Raw genomic sequence first — 22,301 nt, 5'->3', positions numbered from 1 at the left:
CACTCTCTCTCCCCCCAGTTTTCTCTCTCTCTCTCCCAGTCTCTCTCTCTCCCCCCCCAGTCTCTCTCTCTCCCCCAGTCTCTCTCTCTCCCCCCAGTCTCTCTCTCTCCCCCCAGTCTCTCTCTCTCCCCCCCAGTCTCTCTCTCCCCCCCAGTCTCTCTCTCCCCCCCAGTCTCTCTCTCTCTCCCCCCAGTCTCTCTCTCTCCCCCCAGTCTCTCTCTCTCTCCAGTCTGTCTCTCCCCCCAGTCTCTCTCTCTCTCCCCTCCAGTCTTTCTCTCCCCCAGTCTCTCTCTCCCCCATCTCTCTCTCTCTCTCCCCAACTCTCTCCCTCTCCCCCCAGTCTCGCTCTCTCTCTCTCCCCCACTGTCTCCCTCTCCCTGCACTCTCTCCCCATCTCTCTCTCTCTCCCCCTCAGTCTCTCTCTCTCTCCCCCCCCCCACCCCCCGTCTCTCTCTCTCCCCCCGTCGTTCTCATCGCTCTCTCTCTCTATCTCCCCAGTCTCTCTCTCTCTCCAGTCTCTCTCTCCCTTCGCCCATCTCTCTCTCTCTCCCTCCCCGTCTCTCTCCCCCAGTCTCTCTCTCTCTCCCCCTCAGTCTCTCTCTCTCTCTGTCTCCCCATTCTCTCTCTCTCTTTCCCCAGTCTCTCTCCTCTCTCTCCCCCGTCTCTCTACTCTCTCTCTTTCTCTCCCCCATCTCTCTCTCTCTCCCCCAATCTCCCTCTCTCCCCCTCAGTCGCTCTCTCTCTGCCCCCTCAGTCTCTCTCTCTCTCTCTCTCTCTATCTCCCCATTCTCTCTCTCTCTCTCCCCAATCTCTCTCCTCTCTCTCCCCCCAGTCTCTCTCTCTCTCTCTCTCCCCGTCTCTCTCTCTCTCCCCCAGTCTCTCTCTCTCCCCCTCAGTCGCTCTCTCTCTCCCCCTCAGTCTCTCTCTATCTCCCCAGTCTCTCTCTCTCTCTCCCCCCCAGTCTCTCCCTCTCTCTCTCTCTCCCCATCTCTCTCTCTCTCCCCCCCCCCCAGTCTCTCTCTCTCTCCCTCTCTCCCCCCTGGTCTGTCTCTCTCTCTCTCTCCCCCAGTATCTCTCTCCCCAGTCTCTCTCCTCTCTCTCCCCCCAGTCTCTCTACTCTTTCTCTCTCCCCATCTCTCTCTACCCCAGTCTCTCTCTCTCCCCCTCAGTCGCTCTCTCTCTCCCCCCTCAGTCTCTCTTTCTATCTCCCCAGTCTCTCTCTCTCTCTATCTCCCCATCTCTCTCTCTCTCCCTCTCTCCCCCCAGTCTCTCTACTCTTTCTCTCTCTCCCGTCTCTCTCTCTCTCCCCCCAGTCTCTCTCTCTCCTTCCCTCTCTGTCTCTGTCTGTCTCTCTCTCTCCTTCCCTCTCTCTCTCCTTCCCTCTCTCTCTGTCTCTCTCTCCTTCCCTCTCTCTCTGTCTCTCTCTCCTTCCCTCTCTCTGTCTCTTGCTCCTTCCCTCTCTCTCTCGCTCCTTCCCTCTCTCTCTCTCTCTCCTTCCCTCTCTCTCTCTGTCTCTCTCTCCTTCCCCCTCCAATGGGGTGATACCAAATTTCCAGCCCTCTCCCTCTCTCTCCCCCAATCTCTCTCCCCGTCTCTTTATCTCTCTCTCTGTCTCCCAGTCTCTCTCTCTCTGTCTCCCAGTCTCTCTATCTCTTCCCCCAGTCACTCTCTCTCTCTCCCCCAGTTTCTCTCTCTCTCTCCGTGTCTCTCTCTCTCTCGCCCCTCAGTCTCGCGCTCTCTCTCTCTCTCTCCCAGTCTCTCTCTCTCCCCCAGTCTCCCTCTCTCCTCCAGACTCTCCCTCCTCCAGTCTCTCTCTCTCTCCCCTCAATCTCTCTCTCGCGCTCTCTCTCTCTCTATCTCCCCAGTCTCTCTCTCTCCCCAGTCTCTCTCTCCCTTCCCCGTCTCTCTCTCTCTTCCCCAGTCTCTCTCTCTCCCTCTCCCCGTCTCTCTCCCCCAGTCTCTCTCTCTCCCCCTCAGTCTCTCTCTCTCTATCTCCCCATTCTCTCTCTCTCACTCGCTCCCCAGTCTCTCTCCTCTCTCTCCCCCCAGTCTCTCTACTCTCTCTCCCTCTCTCTCCCCCCCAGTCTCTCTCTCTCCCCCTCAGAGTTGGGGTCACTCGGGCCGGGCCTCACAACCACTTGGCCCGAGACACAGAGCGGGGGAGCGGCAGCGGCCGGCCATAAACCGCGCGGCCCTGGAAACTGCTGTTTTACAAAAAAGCCTTGGCAACGCCGGGCCCCCCCCAGCTAGTATATATATAAAACGGTCTGTCTTTCTGTCTGTCTTTCTGTCTGTCTTTCTGTCTGTCCGGCTATACAATCAAAAGTTATAGAGCGTACCTACACATGTGTTATATCAAAAGAAAGCTTATGATTATCAAAACCTCATAAGCATATTTACTTTTTGAAATTGTTCAGGCAGTATACAAAAAACCTTCAAAAACCTTCAAAATTCCACTCATTATCCACTCATTAGCATTGAGTGACGTGAAGGTTGACCAATCCTGTGAGCTACCCAAGCTAATCTTCTATCTATCTATCTATCTTATTATCTTATCTTCTTATTTTTTATTTATTTATATAAAACGGTCCGTCTGTCCGTATGTCTGTCTGTATGTCCGCTGTACACTCAAAAGTTATAGAGCGTACCTACACATATGTTATATCAAAAGAAAGGTTATGATCAGAGGAGTGTCATAGGTGTATTTACTTTTTGGTCAGACAAAAATTGTTCGGACAGTAGACAAAAAAGTTCAAAAAACGCTCATTAGCGGTTGACCAATCCTACCGCTCATTAACGTTGAGTGGCGTGATGGTTGACCAATCCTACAGTTCAGTGACCTGATGGTTGACCAATCAGTGTGTCACGGGCGGGACCTAATCCTGCAGCCTCCCGAAATGTAGCCGCCATTTTTTCCCCTGCTTTTCCTCAACAGTGAGCGGGGCAGCTGCATCGGCCCACCGGAGCGGGAGGTGAGTTGGGGTCACTCGGGCCGGGCCTCACAACCGCTCGGCCCGAGACACAGAGCGGGGGAGCGGCAGCGGCCGGCCGTCAACCGCGTGGCCCGAGACACAGAGCGGGGGAGCGGCAGCGGCCGGCCGGCAACTGCGCAGCCCTCTAAACTGCCCTGGCAATGCCGGGCCCCCCCCCCAGCTAGTATAAGATAATTCAACTTAGACTAGGGGTTGAATGTGGCACCTTCATGATCTGAATGACTACTCACTAGATAAACTCACAGAGCCATTGAAGATCATTAAAAAAATGTAAAAGCTGCAAACACATTTTTCTAAGGCAGAAAAACCCGAGGGGAGATGAGGAGAAATGTTTTCACGCAGCGAGTTGTTATGATCTTGAATGCGCTGCCTGAAAGGGTGTTGGGAGCAGATTCAGTAGTAACTTTCAAAAGGGAATTGGATAAATACTTGAACAGGAAAGATTTGCTGGGCTATGGGGAAAGAGCAGGGGAGTGGGACTAATTGGAGAGCTCTTTCACACGATGGGCCCAATGACCTCCTTCTGTGCTGTACGATTCAATGAATTTTTTTTGTAAAACAGCATAAATTATTTGCACCATGGCTAAGATTATGAACATTTTGAGAAAATTATTTGAATGCAATGTACAAACTGAGAAATAACTACAAACAAGATAGCCAGTCACATTTTCCACACAGTCATACTCTGTTTTACACTTTCTAGTCAAAAGGCAGCAAGCTGCTGTGGAACTGCTGAAATCAGAAAGAATGTACGCATTCTATCTTTCATTAATCCTAAAGACCAATATTACTGTGAGGGGAAAGAATGTGGTACTGAACTGCAAAGACTTGAGGTACAGTTTGCAATACCTTCAGAAATGTTGACTTAAGATGTGTTTTGTGCTCTTTGCGGATTTAATGAAAGCTTTTCATTTTTATTTTCATCATCAACAAATGCTCATTTTTATAGTGTGCACCAGAAACAGTGTCAAAAAAAATCACAACAGTGGAAAACCAAGAAAATCTGTCAGATAAAATCAGAGAGGAATTACACGATCTATAACATTTCAATTGTTTTAGAATGCTTTCAGTCAGTCCTAAGTAACACACGGGATTAAAATGTCGTCCTCTCACCTCTGGGACCCGCAAGGCTCATAGATCCTGACCATTCTTTTACTGAAACGCTCCTACTGTTCCTGAACAGCAGCTTTCATATATAAATATAGTTTCTATGTGTTTTCCTATGTACTGTCATGAGTCTAGCAGCTCACTGATAAAATATCTAAACACTCCAATTGTTATTGGGACCCTGCCTCATCCCTTCCACTCCACCCATAATGAGTAATTCTCATTATACCCAAACTTGGTCTTTGTAGTGATTGTCTTGTAACTTTTTTTGTCAATTTACATCTTTCTCATTGGTTAAGTGTGCAAATATCTCCATTTATTTGCTTTCTAATTGGTTATTTTCTACTTCCATTATCTCACCAATCATATTGGATAAAATACTTTGCCCCCACCAAAAAACTCCCAATCCACTGTAGAAAAGAAATTCTTCAACATACAGCTGCTGTGACAGTCCTTCACATAACCAAATATACTCCTACAGATTAAGTTTATAATAGTAAGCACATGAATTGAACAGAAAAATCACAAATGTCCCAATTCCATCGCAGAGGTTCCAACAATTTCCTCCCCCTACCATGCACGACTCAATGTGTCCTGCATGCTTCATGAACCTCCCCAGATGCTTCATGAACCTCCCCAACCTCGCCACTGCTTCTGTGCTGTCAGACAGTTTCTTTGACATCCTGTTTTTGATGAGCCGTAACTTCCTACAGCTAAACATTGGGAATACTGAAGCCACCTTGACACCAACACCATCCCCTTCCCTGGTTACTGTCTCAGGCTGAACCAGATTGTTCACAACCTCGGCATCCTGTTCCATGTCAAGCTGAGCTTCTGACTTCAAATCCTCTCCATCACAAAGACTGTCTACTTCCACCTCCGTAAGACTGCTCACCTTTATCCTGACCTTGAAACATTCATTCATACCACTGTCACCTCCAGACTCAATGACCCCGATATTTACGGAGAAGCGGGGAGGGAGTGGGGGAGGGGAGGAGTTCCAGGTGGAAAACCCGGAAGTATGGGTCTCCAGGATGTCCTGCTAAAATTAACAGCAGGGACGCCTTTTAAATATTTTCACCAGGTTTCCTGCCCGACAGCCAGCCTACCTTTCGGGCAGGAAAGCCTGTGAAACAAGACTGCAGCCGGGGAGCAGAGAAAAAGGAAGGATAGATCGCGGGGATGGGGGGATCATAGTTTGGGGGAAGAGATTGTGGCCAGGGGAAGGGGCTCATGGCCGGGGGGGGAGAGACAGCGGTCAGAGGAAAGAGATCATGGTGGTGGGGTTGGGGGGGGGAGATTGTGGTCAGGGGAAAAGATTGTGGTCATAAGAACATAAGAATTAGGAGCAGGAGTAGGCCATACAGCTCTTTGAGCCTGCTCCACCATTCAATAAGATCATGGCTGATCATCAACCTCAACTCCACTTTCCTGCCCGATCCCCATATCTCTTGATTCCCCTAGAGTCCAAAAATCTATCCATCTCAGCCTTGAATATAAGGTTAAAATTACCCCCAGTTATTCCAATACATTACGTCCCGTCCCCAGACCCCAAACCCCGTCCCCGGACCCCAAACCCTGTGCTAAGTGTGAAGTTATGAATGGATGACATCACGCGCGCATGTGCGAATGCTTCCGTTCGTTGTCAGCAGTCACTCCATTGTGGAAAAGACCAAAATCCTCTCCCATTAAATGCATGTCCACAACACATCAGCAGTCCCTTTGGTATTAGGTAAGCTTATATAAAAGTCCAAACACTATGACAAAGAGATCCATTTTGTTCTAAACTGAGGTGCTTTGACTGACAAATAGTTGGGTGTGTTACAGTCAACTGCTACCCTGGTCATTGGTCTCGAGTTATTCTACTACTAATGCACTGGTGACTACCTCTTACCAAGCCCAACGCATGGAAGGAAATAGTCTACCGCTAAGAGTTTGGCAATGAAATCATTAGATACCAAGTGCCCATTAGATCTGATGAGGTCCCTTATAGCCTCGCTAGGAACCTAAAAACCACTGAGTAAGCCAGTAAAGATTACCACAGTATGGCAAAGTGACAACTTTGCAGTACCAGAAGTAAACATAAAGCTGAATACAACTTCATTCTGGGCATGTTTGTGTTGATTCTTTACAATCAAATCTCTTTCAATGAGTTCAATTCTAAGAAGTGATGGTACTAAAAGCGGCAATGTCTGATAGCCCTTCAGAGGTGGGAGAAATTTGGCATTTAGAATTTTGCTGCAGCTAAGGAAGACTCTAGGTAGTAGTACAAAATGTCCAGAAGCAATTAGTCATCACATCGTTGATGTAAAAATAAAGTTGCAACATAGCAAGTTATGTATCCTTGTAATATTCTTCGCGATAGGATTTCTCCATCTCTCTTAATGAAAAATCTCAAAACATATAATGCAGTGGTGGAAAATTTATGAATAAATGGCTTTGTGCAAATTAGTCCCTCAGCCGCTATCTCACTGTTTATTCATTATACTCTGTCTATCTCCAAAAATAGATTATCTGGTCATTTGTTTCATTGCTGTTTGTGGGAGCTTGCTGTGCGCAAATTGGCTGTTGCGTTTCCTACATTACAACAGTGACTACACTTCGAAAGTACTTTATTGGTTGTAAAGTGATTTGGGACTTCCTGCGTTCTTGTGAGGCGCTATATAAATGCAAGTCTTTCTTTCTCTATTCTTTCCAACAATAATATTATGATCAGTGCTCCTCAGAACTTTCTTCTCTTGTTCTTTCTAAGGTTCCATTGTTCCATCTGATCTTCCCTACATCGCCAGTGAGTTGAAACCAAGACTCATTACACAGTTTCCCACTGTAACTCATTTTTCCTCATTCTCAGAACTGTGGTACTCCTTACCTCCCTTAATCTTTATCTATTTGAATCTTCATCTTCAGGCTTCAGACTCAGGTTTGGAATCAACCTAACTATTAATTCCTGATTTATATATTTTCCTTTTTTGCTCTTTTTAACATTAGTTGTTAAACCATGACCTTAGTTTCTCAATAAAAAATACAGGAGCTATTCAAGCCTTATAAACTCAAGAATTTCTCATTTTGCCACTTAAATACACTAATAAAATCTATTATAAAGCCCACTGGTATCTCAGCGAATATATTGGAAGAAGAGAAATAAAGGGAAAGTTGGACAAAACTGCCATCTGGACAGGTTTGAGATGACTGATCTTTATTACAGTAGATTTCAAAAGCTGACATTAAATGGAGACAAAAGTTGGATGTTTCCCAAAAGCAGCACCTCGATTTCAAAATTCTCATCCTTGTTTTCAAATCCTTCTATGGCCTCACCCCTCCCTATCTCTGTAATCTCCTTCAGCCCCACAACCCCTCAAGATATCTGCGCTCCTCTAATTCTGCCCCTTTGCGTCTCCCTGATTATAATCATTCAACCATTGTTGGCTGTGCCTTCTGTTGCCTGGGCCCTAAGCTCTGGAATTCCCTGCTTAAACCTCTCCGCCTCTCTACCTCTCCTTCCTCCTTTAAAATGCTCCTTAAAACCTACCTCTTTGACCAAGACTTTGGTCACCTGCCCTAATTTCTCCAAAAGCAAAATACTGCAGATGCTGGAAATCTGAAATAAAAACAGAAAATGCTGGAAATACTCAGCAGGTCAGGCAGCATCTGTGGAGAGAGAAAGAGAGTTAACGTTTCAGGTTGATGACCCTTCGAAGTTCTGACAAAAGGTCATCGACCTGAACCGTTAACTCTCTTTCTCTCTCCACAGGTGCTGCCTGACCTGCTGAGTATTTCCAGCATTTTCTGCTTTTATTCCCTAATTTCTCCTTATGTGGCTCGGTGTCAAATTTTTTGTCTTGTAATACTCCTGTGTAGCGCCTTGGGATGTTTTACTATGTTAAAGGCGCTATATAAATACAAGTTGTTGTTGCACTGGAAGTAGTTTTAATCTGTGATACACTACATGGTGACACAGTTTGTTCTGATCAATTGTTCTTTCACCACCTTTTCTTTGCAGTAATATTTTACCCAGTTCCCTAAGAGCCCTCACCCAGCTTCATATGGCTCTCCTTTGTGCCCTGGAGGAGAGGATGTACAGATGGCAGTGGCAAGGCATTGTGGGAGACATATTCATGAAGCTGTTGAACAATGATGAGGTAACTGTAAAGCTAGACTAGTTAAATATAGGAGCTAGTTTGTTAAAGATGTTCTCCTAATAGAGAGTGGGTTATGTGATTTATTGGTAAAAGTAAATAGTGAAGCATGTTTTCTGTCCATATAAAGCAAATGTGTCTAAGCTTCTTGTGAGGTGTAGTATAGTTGATTTCATAAAAGATCTGTTTGCTCAGTATCCCAGACCTTAACCATACTGCTCTGGGCGCTGTTCAGTTGTGAGACGGCCGTATTAACTCCCACAATCTAGGCTCTTCATTGGCTGGAAAGCCATCCTGTTAGTCCAGTAAAACCCTTTTTAGAGCAGGTTTCCATCACCTTCAAAAATGGAAAATGTAAGTGCTAAGGCAGAAGAATAAAGGTAAGTTAAAGACAGTGTCTAAATAAGATGAACATTATAAAAAAACAGCAGAATAAGGAAGAGATTCACAGAGAAATAAAACAGGATAGGACAAACAGTGGTAAAGCATCTAATTTAATTTATTTTAGTAACATTGTGCTTTCGGTGTTTAAGTTAGTAATTAGGGTAATAAAGCTATTCCTGATGTTTGCATAACTTTAAAAAGAAAAACTTGCATTTATATAGCGCCTTTCACGACCACCAGACGTCCCAAAGCGCTTCACAGCCAATGAAGTACTTTTGGAGTGCAGTCACTGTTGTAACGTGAGAAACTTTAATAGTAATGTGTTAATATTATGGGGCATAGCCTGAAGATGAACAAAACTGGCCAGCCTAGGCAAACAGACGTTTACCTGAACCTGCTGCTAAGTAACAGTTAAAACCTTGGCCATTCCAATCAGTCATGAAACTGAAAAACTAAATGAGCTCTCCAAACAATGCTGAGGACAGGTCTTACATCCAAAATGTTACCTGTCTTTTCCCTTTACAGATGCAGACTGACTTGTGCATTTCCAATATTTTCTGTGTTTATTCAATTACTCCAACAATCTCCTGGCTGGCCTATCATCCTCCATAGATTTCAGTTGATCCAAAACTCTGCTGCCTGTATCCTATCCTGCACCAGGTCCTGCTCGCCCATCACCCCCACCCCCTTTTTGTTCTCCAAACCATTTTTGGAGTTTTCTCAATCGTGAATTCTCGGTCTGAGGGGAGTGTATGAAATTGCTCCCAGCCCGACTGCTGAATAAGTTATTGTAGAAGACAGATAATCTAACAACAAAAATATATTCATCTGTACACTTACATTTGTAGTATGAAAATTATGTGTGAAATATTGATGTACTGTGGAGGCAGATACAACTGAAAACTTTCAGAGATAAGTAGGTAAGATTTAAGAACATTTGTATATCAGTATACTACAGCCTTTGTTAAAGTTTGGTGTCATTGTCTTCATATTTACTGTATTATAAGAATGTCTCCATCGTTATCTTGTAAAATGTCTTTCTCCTTTCAACTTATGTGAGATGTCGTTCCCCAGTATCATCCCCAAATGAGCGAGACAGCAGGTAACCTGTGTCTCTGAACCGGTCGCTAAGCCACGTCAGAGTGGTCTGGGTTGATGCCTCCTCCAATTCCCTATCCCTCTCCTCGGCTTGATTTGGTTCCCAGGCAGCCTGGCTGAGATCAGGAACTCATCTCGTGGGAAATCACACAGGAGAATCCACTATAACAACAGAATCCACTCCCTGGTGCGATTCAGCAATGTGCTAATAACGGTGCCTTACTGGGGCAAACCATTTAGAGTTTATTTTTAAAAAAGAAAACTGCAAATAACTTTGAAACGGTAGTATCTTAATTAATGAGATCTGTTTTTAGAAATTTTATAAAAAGAGCACTTACATAGAAGATAGGAGCAGGAGTAGGCCATTCGGCCCCTCGAGCCTGCTCCGCCATTCAATGCGATCATGGCTGATCATCCAAATTCAGTACCCTGTCCCTGCTTTCGCCCCATACCCCTTGATCCCTTTAGCCTTAAGAAATATATCCAACTCCTTCTTGAATATATTTAATGAATTGGCCTCAACTGCCTTCTATGGTAGAGAGTTCCACAGGTTCATCACTCTCTGGGTGAAGAAATTCCTCCTCATTTCTGTCCTAAATGGCTTACCCCTTATCCTTAGACTGTGACCCCTGGTTCTGGACTCCCCGACCATCGGAAACATCTTTCCCGCATCTAATCTGTCCAGTCCTGTCAGAATTTTATATGGTTCAATGAGATCACCTCTCATTCTTCTAAACTCCAGCGAGTACAAGTCCAATCGATCCAATCTCTCCTCATACGTCACTCCTGCCATCCCAGGTATCAGCCTGGTGAATCTTCGCTGAACTCCTTCCATGGCAAGAACATGCTTCCTCAGATAAGGCGACCAAAACTGCACACAATACTCAAGATGTGGTCTCACCAAGGCCCTGTACAACTGCAGCAACACATCCTTGTTCCTGTACTCAAACCCTCTCGCTACGAAGGCCAACATACCATTTGCCTTCTTAACCGCCTGCTGCACCTGCATGCTTACCTTCAGCGACTGGTGCACAAGGACACCCAGGTCTCGTTGCACTTCCCCTTCTCCCAATCTATTGCCATTTAAGTAATAATCTGCCTTCCTGTTTTTGCCACCAAAGTGGATAACCTCACATTTATCCACGTTATATTGCATCTGCCATGTTTCTGCCCAATCACCCAACGTGTCCAAATCATCCTGGAGTTTCTTGACATCCTCCTCACAGCACACACGCCCACCCAGCTTTGTGTCATCTGCAAATTTGGAGATATTACATCTAGTTCCCTTGTCCAGATCATTTATATATATTGTGATTAGCTGGGGTCCAAGGACCGATCCCTGCGGTACCCCACTAGTCACTGCCTGCCACTCGGAAAAAGACCCGTTTATTCCAACTCTTTGCTTTCTGTCTGCCAACCAGTTCTCTATCCAAGTCAATACCTTGCCCCCAATCCCATGTGCCTTAACTTTACACGCTAATCTCTTATGCGGGACCTTATCGAAGGCCTACTGAAAGTCCAAATACACCACATCCACTGGTTCTCCCTTATCTATTTTACCAGTTACATCCTCAAAAAATTCCAGTAGATTAGTCAAGCACAATTTACCTTTTGTGAATCCATGTTGACTTTGTCCGATCCTGTCACTGTTTTCCAAGTGCTCTGCTATTACATCTTTTATAATGGACTCTAGCATTAGGCTTACCGGCCTGTAATTCACCGTTTTCTCTCTACCACCTTTTTTGAATAGTGGGGTAACATTAGCTACCCTCCAATCCATGGGTACTGTTCCAGATTCCATCGAATGTTGGAAGATGATCAGCACTTTCCAGGTTATCTCAGTTTTCTTTCCTCCAAAGATAATTAATGCTTCAAAAAAATCAGTACTCGTCAAACCAATGGATAATAATTTTAGGGGCTGGGACTTTTAAATGCAACTTTTCTCCTATTTTAAAAGTAGTTTTCTTCTCTTGCCCCTCCTTACCCTAATCCTTAACCAAGGATATGTCCAAGTAAGCTGCTCCCAGCCTATGGCTGTGTAACTGGTCATTAGGAGATGTACTTCATTGGCTGCAAAGTGCTTTGGAACACCCTGAGGTTGTGGAAGGTGCTATAGAAATGCAAGTCTTTTTTTCTTTTATGTCTGACAGAAAAATCGAGTCACCAATCTTCACTCCATTCACGGAGAGAAATACCTCACTACTGTCAGCATTAGCTGCAAACCATCTAGTCGAACCCAGAACTTGCCAAATTTATATGTTAATGACAAACTTTCCCTTTGAATTAGGCAAGTGCATCATTTTAAGCTGACAGGCAGAGATTCAACCCATGTATCAGCTTGTCAATGATCCACAAGTAAGATCAGTTTTACCACTGGGATGGGAGAATGTCAACATCAACCAATCAGATCAGTTAGAGGGTGGGACTGAAGGCTGCCCGAACCAATCAGATCAGTTAGAGGGTGGGAGTGAAGGCTGCCGGAACCAATCAGATCAGTTAGAGGGTGGGACTGAAGGCTGCCGGAACCAATCAGATCAGTTAGAGGGTGGGACTGAAGGCTGCCAGAACCAATCAGATCAGTTAGAGGGTGGGACTGAAGGCTGCCGGAACCAATCAGATCAGTTAGCGGGTGGGACTGAAGGCTGCCGGAACCAATCAGATCAGTTAGAGGGTGGGACTGAAGGCTGCCGGAACCAATCAGATCAGTTAGAGGATGGGACTGAAGGCTGCCAGAACCAATCAGATCAGTTAGAGGGTGGGACTGAAGGCTGCCGGAACCAATCAGATCAGTTAGAGGGTGGGACTGAAGGCTGCCGGAACCAATCAGATCAGTTAGAGGGTGGGACTGAAGGCTGCCGGAACCAATCAGATCAGTTAGAGGGTGGGACTGAAGGCTGCCGGAACCAATCAGATCAGTTAGAGGGTGGGACTGAAGGCTGTCAGAACCAATCAGATCAGTTAGAGGGTGGGACTGAAGGCTGCCAGAACCAATCAGATCAGTTAGAGGGTGGGACTGAAGGCTGCCAGAACCAGACTGTTACTAATGTTCAGACAGAAAAGTTTTAAGATGAGCTGATTTTTTTCATACTGCCATTATTCAAACCCTGGTTTGCTACCAGCCACAAATGGCAGATAACAAGTCAGCAGGTCGGTTTATGATGGTTGGTGCAGGGATATCTTAAGAATGAAGAGAGCAAGTCCATTTTAATAAAAACATCAGCCTATCCATTCTATGATATTAACTCCTGTTGAACAGCTAACCAATTTTATTTCTTCAGTGGTAAACTGCAAATGTATTTTATTTCTTTTCCTTATAGGACAAGTTTTTGGACAATTACATCATTTACCTAAAGGAGCTTCCCGAGTGCATTTCTATGCTTAACATCTGCAGTGGAGATTCTCTCAAACTTACAAGGCAACATGAGGTCACAAATACCTTTGTGAAGATCAGATCATATAAAATATACAGTACAAGTGCTAATGCACACAAATAATTTGATAAAAATCAGTCCAATTTTAATAGTAATTCCTAACACCTTACATGGTTGGATAGTGTATGAAAACATTGTGTGGCAGTCACTGAAATATTGATATTTTAAAAGATTTTCTCTTGTTCAGAATTTTATCAAGTTCATTTGAAAGGAAAGGATTAATGTTTTATTTTTAAAGGCATTATTCTATCAGATTTCAAATGATTTGGAGCGCAGGTGACTTTATTTTGAAGGCTTTTTTGTGCTCCCTTGATTGCTCAATGGACGCAACTTTCCGGTGTGGAACTGAGCTATACCGACCAGGAAGGTACTAGGTTTGGTCTGTGTTGGGTTAGTTGATCTCAGTTGGGACATCATTACAATTAAAATAGCAATTAGCCTTTCTACCCCGAGGTGAGTGAGGGGGTCGGGGGAAATGAACAGGATTCCCATTCAAGATCAATGTCTTTTGATTCCTCCTGTGTAGACATCAGGCAAGGAAAAGGTTAAGCTTGTCTGTGATGCCTCTCGGGTTGAACGGCCTGCTGACGAGTTACTGTCGGCGCTCACACAAGAAGAGTGGCCAGTTGGGAGAGGCACAGGAGGTCTGTCAAGGCCTATGGAACCATTCCCCAGCAAAACAGAGTGCCTTCAGGAAAGGAGAGGAAACAATCAGGAATCACCAATGTTAATCTTACGGGATTTGGGATTTTAAAATTTAACTTTAAAAAAAATGGTATCTTGTATGTTTCACTGTGATGAGCTGTTGTCTAATTCTCTTTTCTTTTCACTTTAACTGTTTTCTTTCTCTTACCATCTACTGAGCCCCAGAGGTTGTGAATGTTAATTGTTTCAGTTTGACAATCATCATCTCATCCTACAGGAAAACCCTTCCGAGGCCAGGCCTGATCTGCTGACGCTGCTCGTTCAGCCTATTCATCATATCCCCGAATACATTCTACTTTTGCAGGTAAGATCACTTACCGTTCTCACAACTGGGGTCGCCAACCCTCCCGGATTGTCCTGGGGCCTCCAGGAATTAAAGATTAATCTCCTGGACACTGCTGGGAAGCAACACGGGAGAAAAATAATTGTGGCAAGAAAGAAAGTTTTTTATTAAATCTCTGTTATAAAAATATGGGAGGTGGGAACAATGGCTGTTTGACTGACAATCAAGAGTCATCCAGTTGGGTAATGAAGAGTCTGCTCGCTTTCCGATTGGTGCAGGAAGGCGGTGCGCCCCGAGGGTGGACATGTCAGATGACCAATGGCGGGAGGGTGGGGGCGGGGCTGGTGGTGGCGGGAGGTCATGTGATGAAACCTCCAGGAATACGACCAACCAGTGCTGGCCGCCCAAGTCACAACTGTTACAGGCAGTTAATTGGCACTAATCCCCTTCCAGCCTCGGGGTGGTGGCTCCCAGCACAGTTCGGGTATCCGCCTCCTTTGAAACTGGCATGGAGGCAGGTTGGGGATGGGATGGGCTCGTGCCCCCCGATTTCGAGATTTTAACCCCCCACATGCCTCCAATCCCGCCTCCACGGCTCAATGAAAATCCTGCCCAAAGAGTCGGAGAGGTTTAGGGAGGGAATTCCAGAGCTTAGGCAATAACCAGAAAGTCCACTCACAAAAACAACCGGCTACTAATGAAGTCCGATATTAATGTGACCGGGCGTTGCTTCACACGTTTATTATTTATCAGTGCAGTGACTTTACGAGGCATTGGGTCAGGCTCATCAAAAATCATCAGTGAAAATCTGACTGGATTGAAAATCTGGATTTCTGGTCAGAGAAATCAAGATCCAATTCTGCTGGCAACTGCTGTTTAAAATGAATTTCCCCCATTTATTAATGTACATTTCCTGCCACTTATTCCATCCCCACCTATATTGGGTAAATGGTGCGAACCATTTGCAATCACCATAGGCATCAATTACAAAGATGGCGCTTAAAACAAATGAATCGTGCCGGCTATTTCATGCAGTTCGGCACTTACCTCATTTTTAAACGCTGATTTTACTTTTATGGCTGATTCCATTCCACATCTCACTTTGCAACATAAACAGGCACAAGTTAGAACCACAGAGGCATAAACAGAACCAAGACATTGTAGCAGAGGTTGACCTGAACTCACATTAGACGTATTAGCTGACTGAAGCTGCCAGAAGTCTCCACTGCCCCCGGTTGTTGTTGACATTTAACGGTGTGAACAGCTGATGGAGAATTCGGGCAGCTTCGATCAGCTGTTCACACTGCTAACAATTGCGGGAGACAGTCGGGAGGTGCAGCCCAACCGCTGTCAGTCATCCCCGTGGCCTCTAGAACTCCTTGGCCGACTGCGAGCCTCATGTCTGTAAAGAACTCTAAGAAAAATTCTTGGTTACACCGGCCACTGCATATAGCGGGCAAATCACGTCAATACCAGTGCACCCACTATAGCTGGTGGGGTCTATTTCCCACCTGTCTTTTTTTTTTCCACATTACAATAGTGGCTGCACTTCAAAAATGACTTAATTGGCAATAAAGCACTTTGGGCCTTACACTAAACATCTGTAAGACAAAGGTCCTCTACCAACCTGCCCCCGCCACACAGTACTGCCCCCCGATTATCAAAATCCATGACAAGGCCTTGGACAACGTGGACCACTTTCCATACCTCGGGAGCCTACTGTCAACAAGGGCAGACATCGACGACGAAGTCCAACACCACCTTCAGTCTGCCAGTGCAGCCTTTGGTTGCCTGAGGAAGAGAGTGTTTGAAGACCAGGACCTCAAACCCGGCACCAAGCTCATGGTCTACAGAGCAGTAGTAATACCCGCCCTCCTGTATGCCTCAGCGACATGGACCATGTACAGCAGGCACCTCAAAGCACTGGAGAGGTACCACCAACGCTGCCTCCGCAAGATCCTGCAAATCCATTGGCAGGATAGGCGCACCAGCGTCAGTGTTCTTGTTCAGGCCAACATCCCCAGCATCAAAGCTTTGACCATGCTCGATCAGCTCCGATGGACGGGTCACATTGTCCACATGCCCGATACGAGACTCCCAAAACAAGCGCTCTACTCGGACACGGCAAGAGAGCCCCAGGTGGGCAGAGGAAACGCTTCAAGGACACCCTCAAAGCCTCCTTGAAAAAGTGCAACATCCCCACCGATACCTGGGAATACCTGGCCCAAGACCATACAAAGTGGAGGAGAAGCATCCGGGAAGGCGCCGAATACCTCAAGTCTCTTCGCCGGGAGCAAGCGGGAGCCAAGTGCAAACAGCGGAAGGAGTGCACGTCAACCCAAGCACCCCACCCACCCGCCCCTTCAACCACCATCTGCCCCACCTGTGACAGAGACTGTAGGTCCCGCATTGGACTCATCAGTCACCTGCAAACTCATTTTTAATGTGGAAGCAAGTCATCCTCAGTTCCGAGGGACTGCCTAAGAAGAAGGACTTTAGGTTGTCCTGAGGTTGTGAAAGACGCTATATAAATACAAGTTCTGAGTTTCTTTGTTCTAATTCTCCCTGCACTATTCCCCAGAAGGCAGGCAGGTGGGCGGGCTCCCAGACACCTGCTAATTCAACTCTTTAGTTAGGTACCAGGCAGTACACAAGAGCAGCCTGCGATCACACCCACTCCCCACGGGGATGGGCCTGGCCTATGCTCGGCCTTCTCTAATCAACAGTAAAAGCCAAGATCTTACTAGAACTATGCAACTGGGTTGGCACAATGTAACCTACTTGTGTGCAGCACAAAACATAACATCAACGAAAGGGTTTTTTTCTACGTGTTAGTGCCATCGTAAACACATCAGAAAGATTCCTTTGGGTTGCAGTTTCTAACTGAACCGTGTAAGTGTTCGAAAAGAACAAGTTTACAACTTCACTGGAAATTCTGTTGGGAGGCAATCTCCTGGTTCATTTACAATGTGTAGCGATTGGAGAAAATCTTCCTTCAGATTTAGCAATCTTTATAGCGATTATGAAGTCTTGAATTGCTTCTCCTGTAATTATTTTGTTTGCATTGTAGAATATACTAAAGCACACGGAACCGAACCATCCTGATTATTACCTGCTGCTATTATGCACCCGCCGCTTCCAAATCTTTCTTTCTCGATATAGCCATCTGCTCCAGTATAATGAAGAGTTGCTAAAACAGAACAGAAAAGACTTAAAAAGGTGAGTAACTCTAGCACGCGAATCTTAGAGACCTGGCGGAACATGAATTTAATATCCCAGCCTTGACTAAAATTCAAACTCACCTGAGTCTTCGTAATAACATAGGAATTGCTCAAAGCCCACCGTCCATCTTGCGCCTTCTACCCTCCTGGTAGTCGCATGATAGAATGATAATGGAGTTGTTGACTATTCATTGCAATCAATCTTGATCAATGAGTCTACAACAGACCCAGACATAACACCAGGAAAACCCCAGTGGTGGAGAGCTTTGTGGGTCCAAAGCCACCTGTTCCTCCCAAGCCTGCTACACTTACCACATCATGTCTCAAATTACTCATACTGTATCCCAAAATATTATTTTCTGAAAGAAATCTATCTAATTTGCATTTGAATGAATCAATACTAACTGCTTCTGTCTTCCTGAGGGAGCTGTCGTGTATTGATTGCGAGTTTGACACCAGTCAATACGGTAATGTAATGTGCGAGTTTGACACCAGTAAATACGGTAATGTAATGTGCATTGCATTATGGGAATTACCCGGGAAAGCTGCAGTCAGCCATTTTACCAATAAAGTAAAGATCACAGTTAGAAGCCTGTCTGCCTGACTCTGATTTAATTTGACGTATCTACATGCTTGATTGAACGTATTAAAGCATAGATACAACATTGGCGATGAGGATAACGGACAGAATCTTTTTAAAAAGGTAGTTGCCCAAGTTTTAGTTAGCTGGGATGGAGAAGACCGGCATTCAAAATTTTGCTTGCTTCGCCGAGCCAGCCACGTTGGGTCCAAGATGGACAAGGTGGTTAACGTCTTTTGAGCTTTATGCCGACGGCAAAGGACTCATTATCGATGGTACTTCTACAGCTGCCATGAAGCAGAGGAGAAGAGCTCTACTTCTACACCTAGCAGTACCAGATGTCCAGGATATTTTTTCGACTCTACCAGACGCAGGAGAGACAGCAGACTACACGGCAGCGGTTAGTGCTTTGAATCACTACTTCATGCCCCAGGTCAATGCAGCATTTGCTAGACAGACTTTTCATAAGTTGTCCCAGAAGACAGGTGAGACTGTGCAACAATTTGCTACTCGCTTGCGGCAGGCTGCTAAAGACTGTGCTTTTGGGGGGGATGTGGATAATCAAATTAGAGACGCTATCCTGAGTAGGTGCACATCAGCCTATGTGCGGAGGAAATTGCTAGAGGAAGGGCATGGTCTAACGCTTGCCCGCACGTTACAAGTGGCCTCACATTGTGAAAACGTCGAGGAGCAGATGTCAGCCATGTCATCTACAGAGAAGGCGGAGACAGATACTGTTCGTCGTGTTACACAGAAAAGAGGGTATTATGCAAAAAGCGCGACAGAGAAACCAAGGGGAAATGGCGATAGGAACGAAAGGAAATGTTACAGATGTGGACACACAGACTACATGGGCAGAGATCCGAAATGCCCAGCACGCGGACAAATGTGTCATAAGTGCAAGGGAAAGGATCATTTCTCCAAAGTATGCCGCACAAAGGGTACAAAGAAACACAGTGTGAACAATGTAGAGGAACAAAATGACTTTGCATTGGCTGTTACTGGAAATAACGTGACAAAGAGACTTACCTTTTGTGATGGGGGGAGTAAACCTGATAAACCTGAGAATGTTAATTGATTCGGGTGCAACTAGTAATGTGATAGATGAGAATACATGGGAAGAATTAAAGCCAGAACACTAAGTGTCAGTCACATGGCCCTAAGACAGAAAGTTATTCTCTTATGCTTCTAGCCGACCACTGTCAGTTAAAGGTGTATTCACATGTGGGATTACAATAGGTAAGAGAACTGAGCAGGCGGAGTTCATTGTGGTTAAAGGCCATGGAGAGCCGTTGCTAGGAAGGGAGACAGCCATGAAACTGGGAGTTTTAAAAATAGGCGCAGATGTCTCAGCTGTGGTAGATGTAAGACAGCTACTAGAACAGCGGTATCCAAAGGTGTTCCAGGGAGTAGGAAGGCTGAACACAAAACAGATCAGTTTGTATATCGACCCACAAGTGAAGCCTGTGGCCCAGCCATTCAGGCGTATACCATTCAACTTAAGGGGGGCAGTAGAGGCCAAAATAAAACAATTGAGGGACATGGACATTATCGAACCTGTAACTGGTCCCACCCCATGGGTAAATCCTGTGGTTATTGTACCAAAAGCGGATAAGGATGTAAGGTTATGCCGAGACATGAGATGAGCAAACCAGGCAATAGTGAGGGAATGATATCCAATCCCCACCGTTGATGAGATACTCCAAGGTATGAACGGCTCGACGGTGTTTAGTAAGCTAGTCCTGAAATGGGGTTATCACCAGCTAGAACTGACCCGAGTCACGAGAAATCACAACGTTTGCAGTACATAACGGAGTATACAGGTACAAGAGGCTGATATTCGGTGTATCTTCAGCTAGTGAGCAATATCAGCACGAGATAGCTAATGCCTTAGCTGGAGTAGAGGGTGTTGAAAACATCTCAGACGACATTATCGTGCATGCACACGACCAGGAAACGTATGACAGACGCCTGCACGCTGTCATGACCAAACTAATGGAAAGTGGACTGACACTAAACTCAGAGGAGTGCCAATTCAACATGGACCGATTGATTTTCATGGGAATCCTGTTGTCTGAAAAGGGCATCGGACCTGTGATGAAATATATGCCTTCATCAGCCCGTGTGTTTTACCTGCATTGTATTGTGTGTACTGTTAAGTCTGTGTGTTCTAGTTGTATTTAAGATTAATTACTGTCACAGACTACAAGAATAACGTTTCAACAGGTCTTTACTAGTTGGAGGTCAGGGCTATACTAACAGCAATATCACTACACAGTACTTATATACCGGTGGTCACCACCGGTATTATGTATACAGCAGCCAGAGCAAGTAGTACATCTCTTAAGGTGGAACAGGCTTAAGTTCTCTTAAGGTGGAACAGGTTACATACACCACAATCCTCCCTTTTTAGCTTAACAGTCATATCCCCATTTAACATAACATAATAACATATATACATATATAACTTCAGGTATAAACAGTTCAAAGGTTCAGTCTCTCAGGAGGCCTTCTGATTCGGGTTGGATAACGCCTTTCAGTGGTCTCTGATTCTTGTTGCTGAGGTGACTCCTCTAGTTGGTTTCCTATGTATTGGACGTCATCATCAGGTACATTCCCTGCTGAGGTAGATGCTTCAGTGATGTGCCTCAATAATTCCGAGACTCGAAGTTAGCAGAACAAAACAAGGCTTTTATTAACTTAGAACGTAACATGTAAGCGAGAGAGATGTCGTCCTTCTGGAGACGGAGGCCAGACTGAACTAGCTTACAAAAGGGGCCAGGTATGGGCGGAGCCCTACACACAGCACATTCTAGCACATTCCAGTATACAATACAGCACATTCCAGTACACAATACAATGAGGTCTGGGGGAAGGGAAATGACACTGAAACCGATCTCAGTCACAGGCAGTGATGAATGGAAATATTTCATCACATTCAGGTTCATTAACGTCTTCCACAGTTGTCTCTGTCGCAACCATGGGTTCGACCCTTGCTCTCGATTCTACCAGTTGATCCGCATGACGCCTTATCACATTGTTACCAATATCTACTGTGTACATCAGAGGTCCTTGTCTGGCCCGAATTGTTCTGGACTGCCATTTTTCGTTTCCATAGTCCCTTGCCAACACTGGTTGTCCTACGTCGAAACTTCGAGTGGTCTTGTTATTAATATGCCGGAACTGTTTGTTTTCCACTTCCCTCCGCACATTTGGTTTTAACAAGTCCAACCTGGACCGCAACCTCCTGTTATAAAACATCATGGCAGGACTTTGGTTAGTTACTGCATGAGCGGCGTTTCGATATGCCATTAGGAAATTGTCCACCTTGTGTTGTAGCGGAATCTGATCATCGTTCATGGCCTTTATTGCCTTTTTGAATGTTTGGACAAATCTCTCGGCCAACCCGTTTGTCGCCGGATGATATGGGGCAGAGGTATAATGTTTCACCCCATTCTTCTTTAAGAATTTTTGGAATTCTTCCGACACGAACTGTGGTCCGTTGTCCGAACAGATCTGTTCTGGCAATCCGTTCCTTGCGAATATTGTTCTTAACACCGCAATTGTCTTTTCTGAAGTAGTGGTATTCATCTTGATCACTTCTGGCCATTTGGAATGTGCGTCCACCGCAATTAGGAACATGGAGTCCATGAATGGACCAGCAAAGTCAATATGTACGCGTTGCCATGGGGCTGAAGGCCATTCCCATGGGTGTAGCGGTGCGATCAGAGGTGCATTTTGCACTTTTTGGCACCCAGCGCAGCTTTTCGTCAACTCCTCTATCTGTTGGTCAATACCCGGCCACCATACATAAGCCCTAGCAAGACTTTTCATCTTAACTCCCCCCAGATGACCTTCATGCAGTTCCTTTAGAACTCTTTCCCTTAACTTGGGAGGAATAATCACTCTTGTCCCGTACATCAAAGTACCATGGCAGACGGACAGCTGGTCTCGCCTTGCCGAGAATGCCAGTAACAGAGGATCACCATGTGTTGGCCATCCCTTCACTGTCACCTCGTAGACTCGGGACAGTGTCGGGTCGTTCCTGGTTTCTCTTTCAATACTTGCATTGGTGACTGGTAAACACTCGATGATGGTCGAATGAAATAACTCAACAGGGTCAACTTTCGTCGTCTCTTCTTCTTCAGGTAGTGGCAGGCGCGACAGCCCATCAGCATTGCCATGCTGCTTTGTACCTTTGAATTCTATTTGATATTGATGTGCCCCTAGGAAAAGGGACCATCTCTGGAGTCTCTGTGCTGTCATCACCGAAACACCCTTCTCAGGGTTAAAAATGGATACCAACGGCTGATGGTCTGACAGAAGTGTGAATTTTTGGCCCTGCAGGTAATGATTAAACTTC

At 45.5% G+C, this 22,301-nt stretch overlaps 1 protein-coding gene across 1 annotated transcript in view; it reads left to right on the top strand.

Annotated features, from left to right (window-relative positions):
- Positions 1-22,301, top strand: part of arhgef33 (Rho guanine nucleotide exchange factor (GEF) 33) — a 108,888-nt gene that overhangs the window by 61,711 nt on the left and 24,876 nt on the right. The window contains exons 2-6 of the mRNA XM_085977950.1: positions 3,651-3,826; positions 8,101-8,239; positions 13,036-13,143; positions 14,072-14,158; positions 17,208-17,356. Coding sequence (XP_085834076.1) covers positions 3,651-3,826; positions 8,101-8,239; positions 13,036-13,143; positions 14,072-14,158; positions 17,208-17,356 — 659 coding nt within the window. The remainder of the gene's footprint in view (positions 1-3,650; positions 3,827-8,100; positions 8,240-13,035; positions 13,144-14,071; positions 14,159-17,207; positions 17,357-22,301) is intronic.

Source organism: Somniosus microcephalus, chromosome 3 (assembly GCF_052327205.1).
Source record: "Somniosus microcephalus isolate GS21.2 chromosome 3, FLI_Smic_1.0, whole genome shotgun sequence".
In the NCBI taxonomy this organism is placed as follows: domain Eukaryota; kingdom Metazoa; phylum Chordata; class Chondrichthyes; order Squaliformes; family Somniosidae; genus Somniosus; species Somniosus microcephalus.
The sequence above is the reverse complement of the archived record's forward strand: the minus strand, read 5'-3'. Positions and strand labels throughout refer to the sequence as shown.